Source organism: Scheffersomyces spartinae (genome assembly GCF_019049425.1).
Source record: "Scheffersomyces spartinae strain ARV_011 chromosome Unknown scaffold_11, whole genome shotgun sequence".
Lineage (NCBI taxonomy): Eukaryota > Fungi > Ascomycota > Pichiomycetes > Serinales > Debaryomycetaceae > Lizanozyma > Lizanozyma spartinae.
In genome coordinates, this window is record NW_025065058.1 from 334,336 (window position 1) to 348,668 (window position 14,333).

General features: G+C 38.3%; 6 protein-coding genes across 6 annotated transcripts; 3 read left to right on the plus strand and 3 right to left on the minus strand.

The window, feature by feature from the left end:
• Positions 1–35: 35 nt before the first annotated feature.
• On the plus strand, positions 36–1,909 carry KQ657_000669 (uncharacterized protein; the record flags this gene model as incomplete). Its single annotated transcript, XM_043191503.1, is given in 2 exon segments — positions 36–41; positions 56–1,909. 2 exon segments carry the CDS (start codon positions 36–38, stop codon positions 1,907–1,909), a joined length of 1,860 nt encoding a protein of 619 aa, XP_043049146.1.
• Positions 1,910–2,412: 503 nt separating this feature from the next.
• Positions 2,413–7,035, plus strand: YCF1 (ATP-binding cassette glutathione S-conjugate transporter; the record flags this gene model as incomplete). Its single annotated transcript, XM_043191504.1, has 1 exon — positions 2,413–7,035. One exon carries the CDS (start codon positions 2,413–2,415, stop codon positions 7,033–7,035), a length of 4,623 nt encoding a protein of 1,540 aa, XP_043049147.1.
• A 1-nt stretch (position 7,036) lies between these two features.
• Positions 7,037–8,290, minus strand: TRM82 (uncharacterized protein; the record flags this gene model as incomplete). Its single annotated transcript, XM_043191505.1, has 1 exon — positions 7,037–8,290. One exon carries the CDS (start codon positions 8,288–8,290, stop codon positions 7,037–7,039), a length of 1,254 nt encoding a protein of 417 aa, XP_043049148.1.
• A 112-nt stretch (positions 8,291–8,402) lies between these two features.
• AVL9 (uncharacterized protein) lies at positions 8,403–10,322 on the minus strand (the record flags this gene model as incomplete). Its single annotated transcript, XM_043191506.1, has 1 exon — positions 8,403–10,322. The coding sequence occupies one exon, from the start codon at positions 10,320–10,322 to the stop codon at positions 8,403–8,405; it is 1,920 nt and encodes a 639-aa protein (XP_043049149.1).
• A 526-nt stretch (positions 10,323–10,848) lies between these two features.
• Positions 10,849–11,667, minus strand: KQ657_000673 (uncharacterized protein; the record flags this gene model as incomplete). The annotated part of the gene is made up of 1 exon (XM_043191507.1): positions 10,849–11,667. The coding sequence occupies one exon, from the start codon at positions 11,665–11,667 to the stop codon at positions 10,849–10,851; it is 819 nt and encodes a 272-aa protein (XP_043049150.1).
• A 260-nt stretch (positions 11,668–11,927) lies between these two features.
• On the plus strand, positions 11,928–14,042 carry REB1 (uncharacterized protein; the record flags this gene model as incomplete). Its single annotated transcript, XM_043191508.1, has 1 exon — positions 11,928–14,042. The coding sequence occupies one exon, from the start codon at positions 11,928–11,930 to the stop codon at positions 14,040–14,042; it is 2,115 nt and encodes a 704-aa protein (XP_043049151.1).
• Positions 14,043–14,333: the final 291 nt, after the last annotated feature.

Below are 14,333 nucleotides of genomic sequence, written 5' to 3' on the forward strand. Positions count from 1 at the left end.
ACCGTTGGCAATAAGACGATATTCTTCTAAATGGCATGTACGTAACATAAAAGAGCCATTGACTAAAGTTGAACTAAAGGCCTCAAAGATACAACAAGATAACCAGAAACAGCAGATCTTAAGTCAAAACTATAAAGCTAAAGCTCAACAGATATGGGAGTGGGCTCTTGAAGACAAAGACACTTCCTCGTTATTTAACGAAACTACTACTAATGTTCCGTCGTATCCTCATCCTGTGACTAACTATAATGAGCTTCGACTGGAAGTTGGATCGTTAACATACTCCAATAAACAATTGGAGTCTATCATGTTATTTGTTGCTACCTATTGGATTAATACTGTGATAGTAGAGTTAAATATACGTAAACTATTCCAAGATAAGCAAGTGGTCCAGAAACTACCAGCATCTTCACTTATATGGAGAGAAAACTTGCTCTACAATATAAAGGATCCTATTCGGAAACCAGAGATAATGAACTTATTACAAGAATTAGTTGGGAAGGAATTTGAGAATGAGAAAGCAATATCAAAATTGTTGGATGGGAACCAACTTGGGGGGTTTGGTCTAGGAGAAGAATATGGTACTTCAGAGTGTTTCAACTCATTACAAGTGTTGAGAACCTTTTACCATAATTACAGAGCTCTGTCTGACCATTTTGGTTATCCTGAATCAGATGTCATTGCTGAGCTTAAATCAGAAACATTCATTAAATTTGAATCTCCTCATATCGATTCTTCAGAATATGAATTGCTTATTGCCAATGCATTTGAGAAATATCATTCAACGGTTAAAAGAAACCCACTTAATAGTCGATTAGAACTAATCCTTTCACTTTCATCAGGGTTACTTCGAGGCTCAAAATTCACTCCTTCATTATCAATATTCAAATTAATCTTAGATAAGCTTGGCCAGGCTGGACTTTTCAATTACCAATCCATAGTCTTTGATGCCCTTTGTTCTCCAGATTGGAGTAGATCACTACTTGGGACTCCTGTTGAAGATACCAATGTTATAACTATTAAACCTGGTCGTATTGCAGCTCAATATAGAAATTTGGTCCAATCACATCCTGAATTTTTAACCAGTTTAATGACTTACGCAGCAGACCGGAAAGATGAACTACTTTTCCTAGAGTTTCTTGCATTTTTAAGACTAGAAGATACCATTGAACATGAAAAGGTGTTACGACGTTCAATCTACTCCAATATCATTTCCAGATCACGGTTCCCCACCCCGGCCAATATCTCCCTACATCCAGTGGTGTATCAATCAGTCAATCCCATTATGGTTGACATTGAAGTGATATATGAAGCCATAAGGCTTGCCATTGATTTAAACAAGTTCGAGTATATTGATTTACTTATCAATAAGCTTCTTGCCCATTTGGTTATGGAGAAACCATCTGGACACCTCAAACTTATTCTTTTCTATGGTGATGTGAATATAGTTGATAATGATAAGTTTCAAGTTGTTCTTGGTATACCGGAGATGCGGTCACGTGATTTTGGTGGTTACATATTTACCAAACAATTGATAAAACTTGTGTTGAAAGCTGCTAGGAAATCCGATGACGTGGGCCGATTAATGTGGTTGATTCCACATATCGATAACTACTTAGCCAGTGTTTTCAATGGGTGTGTTGAGCATTTGAATGACATGGACGAATTTTTGCGGTGCTTCAATAAGTCTCAAATTGGAACTAAAGAGTACACCAAATTCATGACACAAGATATCAACTCACCTATTGATATTTGTTTTATCAATGAGCTTAGTCAAACGCTACGAGTACTTGGGATTGAGGGGAAATGGAATACATATAATGAGTTATTGGATTTTGATAGAGTTGATGTCGAGCAGGTTGTTAAGACCAATAAGGAAGTGGAGTGTCTTAAGCAAACAATGAAGTAACTACTGTAAATACTATGCTCTGTAAATACTATGCCCTGTAAATACTATGCTATATAAATACTATACTATGTAAATACTATACTATGTAAATGTTATACTATATAAATACTATACTATGTAAATGCTATACTATGTAAATGCTATACTATATAAATACTATACTATGTAAATGCTATACTATAAACCACATACAAATGCATACAATACAGAGCCCCATGCATGTTATCTATTACTCCCCATAAGACGTCCCAATTAGGCAGCTTATTACCCGTATATACAGCCATATGTATTACGTGTACTACTTCCCATACAAAATCGTGCCTTACGGTGTAGGCATGACTCCTATGCTTATTAATGGAAAGACTTACTCAAAACCGCACAGATTATTTTTTCAGATTCAACCGTTATCGTTCTTCTTTTGCCTCTCACATCTGAGCTTCTTTTAGTAGTCCTGTAACTCTTGTACTGATACCATTACTGCTGCTGCCGCTGTTGTTTTGACTATGGAAGCGTATCAAGCAACGCCGTTTGCCACCGATAACTGGCACCATTGGACGTGGATGGCTGCTTCTGGTGTGCTTAGCTCCCCGAAAAAGGGTAAACATTCTAAACATCAACACTCCTTACCAAACTTCCGAAATGCTATGGCATCTGATTGGCTCTCGTGTTCCAGTAAGGAAGGTTGGGGTCCGTTGCTGGCTAAGTACAGTGATTTGACTCCTTGTTTCGTTCAAGGAGTAATGACGGGTTTATGTGCATTGTTTATGGTGATATTTGGAACGTATCAAATCATTACTCTTAGACAACGTAAACAATCTTCAAATAGAGTCAATTGGGTGTTTTATTCCAAATTAACGTTAGTGTCTCTCCAATTGATCTTTCTGTTTGCTCTAATTATCCATGATTTAGGTGGTGCCAGTATCATTCAATTGGCCTTATTGTCGAATTTTGTTGCTCAATTGGTTGCCTTGGGGTTACATTACATTGAACAGTTCAAAGCAGAAATCCCTAATGGTATACTTTTATTCTATTGGTTATTCCAAGGTATCATAGGATTTCTTACCTTCTTTAGTTTGAAGTTAAGAAACCAATTAAACTCAACGGAATCTCATATCGGTATCTTGGCTACAGTTAATGCCTTGCTTATCTTGTTCTTGGAACTGTATTTCCCCATGAAATCATCCAAATCTTATATCAAACAATTGGATGAGTCACCCTATGATAAAGCAGATGTCTTTTCCCGTATTACGTTTGCTTGGATGGCTCCACTTATGAAAAAGGGTTACGAACAGTTTCTTACTGAAGATGACTTGCCTGCATTGCCTAGGGCTTTACGTGCTGAATCTACTTCAGAAAGGTTCTATCATTTTTGGAATCGTCAAGCTGTCAATCATAAATCTTTAGTTAAAGCTGTGGCCCAAGCATTTGGGTCTCCATTCATAATTGCTGGTGTTTTCAAAGGTCTGCAAGATCTTTTGGGGTTTGTTCAACCTCAATTGTTGAGATTATTGATTCAATTCGTTAATGACTACGCCAACTCCCTTAAGGAAGGTGAACCTATCACCTTGACGAGAGGATTGATGCTTTCTGTTGGTATGTTTTTAGTGGGTCTCACTCAAACTGGATTTTTACATCAATATTTCCAAAGAGTCTTTGATTTGGGTATGAAGATCAAGACTGCATTGACTTCTGCTGTTTATAATAAGCTGTTGGTTTTGTCAAATGAATCCAAGCAAGAATCTTCAACCGGTGATATTGTTAATTTAATGTCTGTGGATGTTCAAAGATTACAAGATTTGGTTCAAAATTTGCAAATTGTTTGGTCAGGTCCCTTTCAAATCATTGTTTGTTTATACTCTTTACATGGGTTGGTAGGTAACTCAATGTGGGCAGGGTTCTGTGTGATGCTTATTATGATTCCTATCAATGCTATTATGGCAAGATACTTGAAGAACTTACAAAGAACTCAAATGAAATACAAGGATGAAAGATCTAGATTAACCAGTGAAATCTTGAACAATATTAAATCTTTGAAATTATATGGATGGGAAACACCTTATTTGGAACGTCTTCAACACGTTAGAAATGATAAAGAATTGTCAAACTTGAAAAAAATGTGTGTCCTTGGAGCTTTCACATTCTTCTCCTGGAATTTGGCTCCCTTTTTGGTTTCTTGTTCCACTTTTGCTTGTTATATTCTTTTTGAAAAGAAGAGTTTAACCACTGATATTGTTTTCCCAGCTTTGGCATTGTTCAACATGTTGTCTTTTCCCTTGGCAGTTATCCCAATGGTTATTACTAACATTGTAGAGGCTCAAGTGGCAGTTTCCAGATTAACTAAATTTTTAACTGCTGGTGAATTACAAGATGATGCTGTAATTAGACTTCCCAAAGCTACTAGAGATGGAGAAACTGCTGTTTCCATTAAAAATGGTACTTTCTTATGGTCAAAGTCCACTAAAGATGAAAATTATAAGGTTGCCTTATCCAATATTAATTTGGATTCCAAAAAGGGTGAATTGGATTGTATTGTTGGTAAAGTCGGTTCTGGTAAATCCCTGATCATCCAAGCTGCATTGGGTGATTTATATAAGTTGGATGGTGAAGTCAAAATCCGTGGGAAGGTTGCTTATGTTGCTCAAGTTCCATGGATTATGAATGGAAGTGTTAAAGAGAATGTTTTATTTGGTCACAAGTATGATCCTGAATATTATGATAAGGTTATGAAAGCTTGTGCTTTGAATGTTGATTTGAAAATCTTACCTAAGGGAGATCGTACTGAAGTTGGTGAAAAGGGTATTTCACTTTCTGGTGGTCAAAAGGCAAGATTGTCACTTGCTAGAGCTGTTTATGCAAGAGCAGATGTTTACCTTTTGGATGATCCATTGAGTGCTGTTGATGAACATGTGGGTAGACATTTGATTGACCATGTTTTGGGTCCTAATGGTATCTTGAAATCCAAGTGTAAGGTGTTGGCAACAAATAATATTGGTGTTCTTTCTTTGGCAAACAATTTACTCATGGTTAGCGATGGTAGATTGATCGAACGTGGTACTTATAGCGAGATCATGACTCAAGAGAACAGTAAATTGTATCAATTGATTAAAGAATTTGGTAGAAAGCAAGTTGAAAAGCAACAGGAAGAAGGTAAGAAGGCTGAAGATGATCAAGATGAAGAAGAAAAGGATGCTGTTGATCCTGATAACTTGGATTCCGACTGTGATTTTGATATTCAAAGTTTGCGTAGAGCGTCAGATGCTTCTATCAATGCTGAAACCATGGAATTACTTCGAGTTCAATCTCATGATGATGAAGCGAAGGCAAGAAAGGAACATTTGGAACAAGGTAAGGTCAAATGGTCTGTGTATCTCGCTTATGCTAAGGCCTGTAATGAGCGTAATGTTGGAATCTTTTTCTTTACTACGGTAGTCAGTACCTTCCTCAGTGTTATGGCTAACGTTTGGTTGAAACATTGGTCTGAAATCAACACCAGAAAAGGTTACAACCCTCATGTTGGTAAGTATTTGGGTATCTATTTCTTGTTGGGTATTTGTTACTCTGCATCCAGTTTGTTCCAGTCACTTTTCATGAACATTGTTTGCAGTATCCGGGGATCTAGAGTGTTGCACGATAACATGGCATTACGAGTTTTGAGAGCACCAATGACCTTCTTTGAAACCACCCCCATCGGAAGAATCTTGAATAGATTTTCTAATGATGTTTATAAGGTGGATGAAATTTTAGCCAGAACTTTTGGTATGTTCTTCAATAATGCTACAAGAGTTATGTTCACTATAGTTGTCATTTGTATCTCCACTTGGCAATTCATCTTTGTCATTATTCCATTGGTGTTCTTTTACGTTTATTATCAACAGTATTATATGAGTTCATCCAGGGAATTGAAGAGATTGGACTCTGTCACCAGATCTCCTATTTATGCCAACTTCCAAGAGTCTTTAGTGGGTGTTGCAACCATTAGAGCCTATGGTAAGGATGAAAGATTTATGCGTTTGAATGCCCTTAGAGTTGACAAGAACATGAGAGCCCAATATCCTGCTATCAACTGTAACAGATGGTTAGCTGTTAGATTGGAAACTCTTGGTTCCATTATTATTCTTGCTAGTTCTGGTTTGGCCATCTTGACATTGAAGTCAGGTCATGTTTCTGCCGGTATGGTTGGTTTATCTGTATCTTATGCACTTCTGATTACCCAATCATTGAACTGGATTGTGAGAATGACTGTTGAAGTTGAGACCAACATTGTTTCAGTCGAGAGAATCTTGGAGTACTCTGAATTGAATGTGGAAGCTGCTGAAGTCATTGAAGACAACAGACCACCCACATCGTGGCCATCTGAAGGTGCTATTACTTTCAGAGACTATAGTGCCAAGTACAGACCCGAGTTGGATTTGGTATTGAAACATATTGATTTGGATATCAAGCCCCGTGAGAAGATTGGTATTGTTGGGCGGACTGGTGCAGGGAAATCATCGATTACTTTAGGACTTTTCCGGATTATAGAGAAGTTTGGTGGTGATATAGTTATTGATGGCATTGAAACCAGTTCCATTGGATTGGGTGATTTAAGACATAAATTAAGCATTATCCCTCAAGATTCTCAAGTGTTTGAAGGTTCAATCAGATCCAATCTAGACCCCACAGATGAATACACTGATGAGGCTATTTGGAAGGCCCTTGAATTGTCACATCTCAAATCCCATGTTGAAACCATGTACGAGAATACTGAAGAAAAGGAGTCGTTGAAGAGTCCGTTGGACGTTAGAATCTCCGAAGGGGGAAGCAACTTGTCTATTGGTCAACGACAATTGATGTGTTTGGGTAGAGTGCTTTTGAAGATGAATACTACAAACATCTTGGTGTTAGATGAAGCTACTGCTGCAGTTGATGTGGAAACAGATAAAATTTTACAAGAGACCATCAGAAAGGAATTCAAGGAGAAAACTATCATCACCATTGCCCACAGATTGAACACTATTTTGGATTCAGATCGTATTATTGTATTAGAGAAGGGTGAGGTTGCAGAGTTTGATTCTCCTCAGAACTTGTTGAAGAATAAAGACTCTTTATTCTATTCTTTGGCCAAACAAGGTGGGTTCACCGATTAAACTAATGGTCACTGCGTTTACGCAATGTGCTGGTATAATATAATGGATAAAAGTCGTCTCTAGATTCCACGAGACATTCATTTGCGTCTGATATGTTAGTCAAAGCTTTTGATTGTTCCTGTTGTTGCAATAAGCCATCATCAGCAATAGCAAATCCGGCCAACAACTTGTGCTCATCTTCAGTGTCGAAACATGCAATCAATTGGTTCTTTAGTTTATCTAAAGTAATATCAACAATGGAATGTTGCGTAGTCAAAGTCTGGATGTGGTTGACCTTGAAACCATCGCCAGCATCAATCTTAAATCCATTTATACATTTGGTGTTTTCACAGACAACGTAGAAATATTCCGCGTAGGAAATAATGTTGGAGACAGTCACCTCTTTGACGGAGTCTTCAGTTAAGAATCTCTCTGGTGGTAAATGAGAGTCATTCAAGAATGGTTCTATCAAGGTTCTTATGTCCACTTGATCTAAAAGCTTATTGTCGTACCAATTCCAGAGAAGCACATAATTATCCCCCCCACCACTTATCAACAAGTCTCTATTGAACTCAGGAATCACAAGAGACAGAATGAATTCACGATGACCAAATAACCATGACTTGATAACATATGATTTGGGGTAGTTGGTCACTCTAATGTGTTCATCTCTATCAGCAGTAAGAATAAAGGACTTACCATCGTCTCTGGTGGTTATCAACACATCAGACAACATAGAAACATGGCCGAGAATAGGGGCTAGGGCCTTATCTTCCACTGGTTCATTCAGATCAATGGATACGGTGTAAACATCACCAAACTTATCGGCCACCACGACGACTTTGTCGTTCTGGGAAACAGCACACGGCCTCTTGGGCAACACTTGACGTTTTATGAGGCACAAACAGTTTCCAATGTTATTCGAAAAGTCAATTCTAAATATCACAACAGCCTTATCACTGTCTGTAGTACCAACTAAGATATCATTACGTACACTCAATGAACGGATGTAGTTGTATAATGGTGGAGCTCCTAAACCGGGAACAGGGATCTTGGGTATTTTGATTGGGGTTTCATCGTTGGTCTTCAACTTCTTCTCTGACAATTGCTTGATTTTCTCCTCTTGTTGTTTCTTTAATGTTACACTTTTGTCTAGTGGGTCAATCCAATGACCAATGCGTTGACCGTCTGTATTGAACACCAGTATTTCATTCTTCACAGACGTGAACACGTGGCCATCTTGGTCACTTAGTACAATCTGGAATGGATGCTTCATGTTGTGCTGTGTCGATACTGTTGAAGCTGGTCAGCTCACCGTTAGAGGGTTGCCCGTTAATTTTTTTCTCTTTATAATTCTCGATGAGATCACGTGTTGAGGCACGTGACTCCTAAGCTTTCCATTTGAAAGTAGGCCAACTCCAGCCCTTGGGATTGGATTGATCTGTAGCATTAGACAGGCCCAGTATACTTTCAAATGAAGATTCATTGGTGTTGGCATTGATTGAAGAAGAAGCGGCAGTCTCTGACGTGGTTGTTGATGCAGTGTCTGAAGCCTCAATAAACTTACGGGCTTTATGTTCTGGGTCTGATTTTGATGTAGTAGAAGCACCCGCTTGACGTTTCAGGAACCAATTTGGCAATTTAAAGTTGGAAGAACCTGATTTGGAGCATTCTATACCATAATGATGAGGAGTAATGAAGTTGAAAATAAATTCATCGGCAATTAAATTCCATATTTTGCAATTTTTGGTTTCCTTCCATAAGTCCACAAACCTTTGATTGAAAAGAGAAAGGTTCCCCATTTCATTATTTATCTCGAATCCTGGGGGCACGCCATTGAAATTCTCACCATATTGACGAAGTCTTAGTGTCAGTAATAATGAAAGAAGATAATCTTCAAATTTGAGTCGGAGATAATCATCATTGCCCACAAAGTCCGAACTATCGGAGTTGGAGGAGTTGGAAGCATACAACAAATGATTAATAAACTTCTTATCCATATTCAGAAGGTTGAACTCTTCACTCTTACCAGAAGGGAATGTCACCTCATCTGTATCAAGATTGATCAACACATCGACTTGCAACTGTCGAGCTTGATTAAAGATCAATAGGTTAGAAGTCCCCACTAAGAATGACTCACATTTAAGGTTATCTAGTTGTTGTAATGGTAAATAAGGAGCCCACATGGCACCCTTAGTGTCGAATAATTTCAAAGGTAATCCAAAGAATCGTAGCATCGAGTGTCTACTTAAAGTGTTGATAGATGTTGGCTTTCCCAAATTGGTAGTCAATTCCATGAAATCAATAAGTGTAGAACCAGATTCTTGGAGGTTACTAAGTAATCCAGGAATCAAGCTGATAAGGTTATTTTGGAATTGGAATACTTGGGCTAAATTAGACCCTGAAAACACAAGGATCCGTTTCTCAAGAAGCATCATCTTAAAAATAAGAAGGAAATTTGCCTTGAATCTGCTGATATAATCCTTAAGGTTCAAGTTGACAAATTCATCATCCTCTTCTTTATTTATCAATACTCCTGGGCTTCGAGGTAATGGAACATCTTCCTTTGGAGTATATTGAATATTCAAGTCTTCAAACAAATCTTCAAACACCTTGAAGTTGGCCAAGTCCTTCTGTAAGAAATATGATTTAGTAATTATGGATAACTTCTCCTTTATATGGGTGAATATGGGTCTATCTTTAGCAATTACCACCACTGCCTTTTGAACCAATGAACGAGTGATATCTTTATTCTTTGCTCTTTCATCAGGATCCATTTCAGAGGTCTTGATGGTCCCCACACAACTACATCCAAAAAGTGTCATTAATTGCCGTGGATCACCGGAGTAATGAAGCTCATCGTCATGGTCATCAAGACTGGTCAGCTTCTGAGTGTCGTAGACCAAAATGAAATTCGAAAACGTTTCATCATACAAATGTGACCCATCAGGAAGTGCTTGAAACGGCAAGTTCTTAAACAAATTAGGGGTATATTCCGGATGATAATTAGACTTCCACCATTGGATTTCTGGACCTCTTTGATGATGGAAATCAACACAGCATAAGGCAAATATGGGATCATGACTCTTGAATTTGGGAGTCAATGGAGGTGACGCCCCACTAGATGAAAACGACGATGCTCTAACTAAACCAAAACTACGGCGGTTTCTTGAGCCTAATCGTATTGGTTTCATATGAAACGTTTGACTACCTGATCCCCCAATCTCTGATGATGCTGCTGATGATCCCCCACCGTGCGAATCTCTTTTGGCCAAGCGAATAGGACGGAACTCGTCATCACTCTCCATTTCTCTATTTATACCCGTATGTATATATTTATATACTTTATGGACGTCCTCTTGGTTGGATACCTGTTTTGGTTTTGTCTTTCGTTGTCCTTAAACAGCTTAAGTATTGTTTCCTATTTGGTACAGTAAAATAAGGGTATCGCTTGGCGCTACCATTTGGACTTAACAAAGAGCCGGGTAGTCGATCAAAACAACCAAAACTACTACTGCTACTATAAGCCAATACTATGTTAAACAGGTTGAATATAAATAAGGGTCGTGTGATAATCATCCTTAACGGTAGTCCTTGCATTCAAGGACAGCTGCACTGCTTAGAACTTGTGTTGCACCTATAAGAACTCTAACCCTGGATCAGTAAATTGTACCCTCTGATGGACCTTAAAGGTGATTGAGCTGGCTGCAAACCAAGTTCAATACCAGTATAGATTGATGGGCTGCAGTTCTATGGATGGTTAGTATAATGATCGTCATAATAGTCGATTCATGTAGATGTAACAGTAGTCTATGACTATTGGTTTGAAATATATCATGTACCTGTTTCCTTCTCCTCGAGGATTCCTTTGTGGGCAACTTCTTCATTGGGACTATACGGCTCGGAAATCGCCAGATCATTATTTACTTGTGTTGTACTTGAAGCTTTAAACTGAGACCCTTTTTTCTTTCCAAAACTGAAAAAATTAAGCATCTTCTTCAAGTTATTGCTTGATTCCAACTTGCTATTCTTTAACAGCAGGATCCGTTGTCTCTCTGGAACTCTGTGAGTCCCAGAAGAAGATGAAGGAGGAGGTGGATCTTTGGTATGGAATGGTGGATTACTTTTCAGCACCACCAGTTTCTTCTCCTTAAGTTGTGCTTTTAGTTGCAGAATTTCCGTCTGATAATTGAATATCCAAAGATCTTTCTGTAAATTCTGATTCTTTTCTGTTTCCAAATCTTGTTCTAAAAGAACTACTTGTTCCACAAGATCATTGTATTTCCCCTTAAGAGCTTCGATCTTATCCACTAAGGTTCTCTCTCCATCTTCCATTCCTGTTTTATCCATTTCCAATGTCCTTAAAGTGGACCGTTGCAGTTCTAATGCAGTTTCCTTAATGGAGATTTGTTCTTGTAGACGGGCAAGTTCTGCCGTCAACGCATTGTTTCTGTTTCTATTTTCAATGGAAATCGCTTGTATTTTCTCCTTTAATTGTTGATTTTCACCTTCTAATCGACTTACTTCATCTTCAAGTAACGTTTCTAAATCTTTACTGGCTTCCTCAAATGTCTTTAACTCCGTCTCCAACTCTCGAAATCGAGCCACCACTTCCTCCTTTGACATAGCGGTTATGTCATCCCTCAGCCCCATTATTATATACCTACCGTAATACTAACACTAATAACAGTAGTAATAACAGTTGCAAGCAAGATAGCACAATATCAAGTACGTAAACAAATTGTTGTCTCCTGCTTACGTAATAACTTGACGTGTCAAAAACATCCAGTCAAAGTTTCCCACGCATCGCAACGGAAGGGTAACCCCAAAATAAACAAACACAGTTACCCTGACAGAAGTCTCTTGGGTGCAAAAAAAATCATAGCACACACACTTACGTCTTCCTACACACGATGGAAGTAGACAAAGACATTGGAGGAGCTCAGGCATTGCTTCAATTAGGATCCAAGGCCAATGAAGATGAGCCCTCAGGTGGTGACGTTGTTCATGAAGATCAAAATGATTTGGTGGTGCATGAATCAGAAGAAGCTGGAGATGATCATCATGTAACTGGTAGAGATGACGATAAGGATCAAGAGCTTAATGATGCTGTTGAGGCAGCAGTGATGAAATATGTGGGTGGTACACTCAATTCTGGTTCTGGTGATAATGGTCACAATATTCATCATATGAAACTGAGAAGACTACCTGGTGAGTCTAATAACAGGGACGATCCTGATGTACATAATGATCCTAATCACGATCCTGAGTTGGAAAGCGAGCATGCAAAGGCATTGAGGAGACGTAAGTTGGCGAATGAAGAGTTCATGAATGATATTGACCTGTGGGCTTTCTTACATGATAATGTGGCGGATAGTAGAGACAATGATGTTAATGTTAATTTTGATCAAACTTCTCAGTTGACTAATAGTGACGGTGGAAAGAGGAAACGTCGTAGAAAGACCGGTGATGATTTTCGGGATTCCTCGTTACTGAATCTTGAATCTCAAGAACATGAGGATTTGGTTCGTGCTGCTATTATGGATGTCAGAGCTTTGGAATGGTCACATCAACAAACTCCTGAACATGCTACAAATGATGATGAAGCCATGGCACAGGTTGCTTCTCAAGCAGTTGCATCTGTAACTGCTGCGGCTGCTGCTGCGGCTGCTGAAGCTGCTGAACTTGAAAAGAAGTTGAGTATACATCTGCAACAACAACAGCAACAGCAGCAGCAACATCAACATCAACAGCAACATCAACAGCAACAACAAAGGAAAAGAGGAAGAAAGAGACAAAAATTGGATGAAGAAGAAGAAGCTAAAAGTTTAACTCGTGAATGGCCCAACTTAACTCCATTAACAACAGAAGAAGATTTGGTAATTGCTGCTGGACAAATTACTCATGAATGGTTTGATCAAACTATTTTATCTGAAGGTGAAATGGAAGTTGAAGAGTTGGAGAAGTTGGATCCTCAGAGAAAGAAAGATTTGTTTAAGAAACTTGGACCTCGTTATTTCACACCATTGGAAATTGAAGCTGTGGATTATTTTATTCTGGGTTATTGTCATTTGAAGGAGCTTACACGTGAAGAAATTTGTGCCAGAGTATGGACTCATGGTAGATTAAAGGATACATTCTGGATTAATTTAACCAGAGTATTCCCATATCGTTCACGTGCCAGTGTATATAAGCATGTTAAACGTCAATACCATGTATACAACATTAGAGGAACATGGACAAAAGAAGATGATAATTTATTAGGTGAACTTGTTCAAAGTAGACCTGGTAATTGGAAATCTATTGGGGAAACCATGGGAAGAATGCCTGAAGATTGTCGTGATAGATGGAGGAATTATCTTAAATGTGGGGATAATAGAACACTGGATAGATGGACCAAAGAGGAAGAAGACAAATTACTTAAAGCTGTGGTAGAGATACTATCTAAATTAAAAACAGATATTAATTTCCGAGATTATGATAAGAATAAATTACTTAATTGGACAGTTGTTAGTGAGAAAATGGATGGAAGAAGGTCAAGAATTCAGTGTCGATATAAATGGCGTAAATTGGTTAAACGAGAACAGAATGAATTGGCTCAATTGATGTCTCTTCCTCATAAAGTTTGGATGTTTGATATACTTTTACAGTCAGAATATACTCTGTTGGATAAAGTGGATTGGAGTAAGATTGCAGATGAAAGACCTTTTGAACCTAGAAATGAACTTCAGCTGTTACTTACTCGACTGGATCAAGGTGAAGCGTATCGAATTGCATTTGAGAGATTGACTCAAAAGAAACGTAAGACCAGTCCTCGTCTTGAGTTTAAGGAACTTATATCCAAAGTGAGAGAACTATGCATAGCCAATGAGTTCCATTATGAATCCAATGACAGACATCCGGGCACGAGGAAGAAGTCGAATATGTCCGATGATACTGAAGAGAAGAATGGGCAGGATTCGGTTGAAGATGCAGCATCTATTGCTAATGCAGCAGTGGCTGCAGTACTTAAGAATGGACTTGAATAATGTAATAAACATAACACTACTGTATTACTACTGTACTACTACTGTACTACTACTACTGTACTACTACTGTACTACTACTACTGTACTACTACTACTGTACTACTACTGTACTACTACTACTGTACTACTACTGTACTACTACTACTGTACTACTACTACTGTACTACTACTACTGTACTACTACTACTGTACTGCTACTGATATAACTCTACTATTACTTATGCGCTACCACTTTCCCTCGCACAATTTCTCCACATAAAATCAAAGTGAAAACAACAGCCTATACCATCA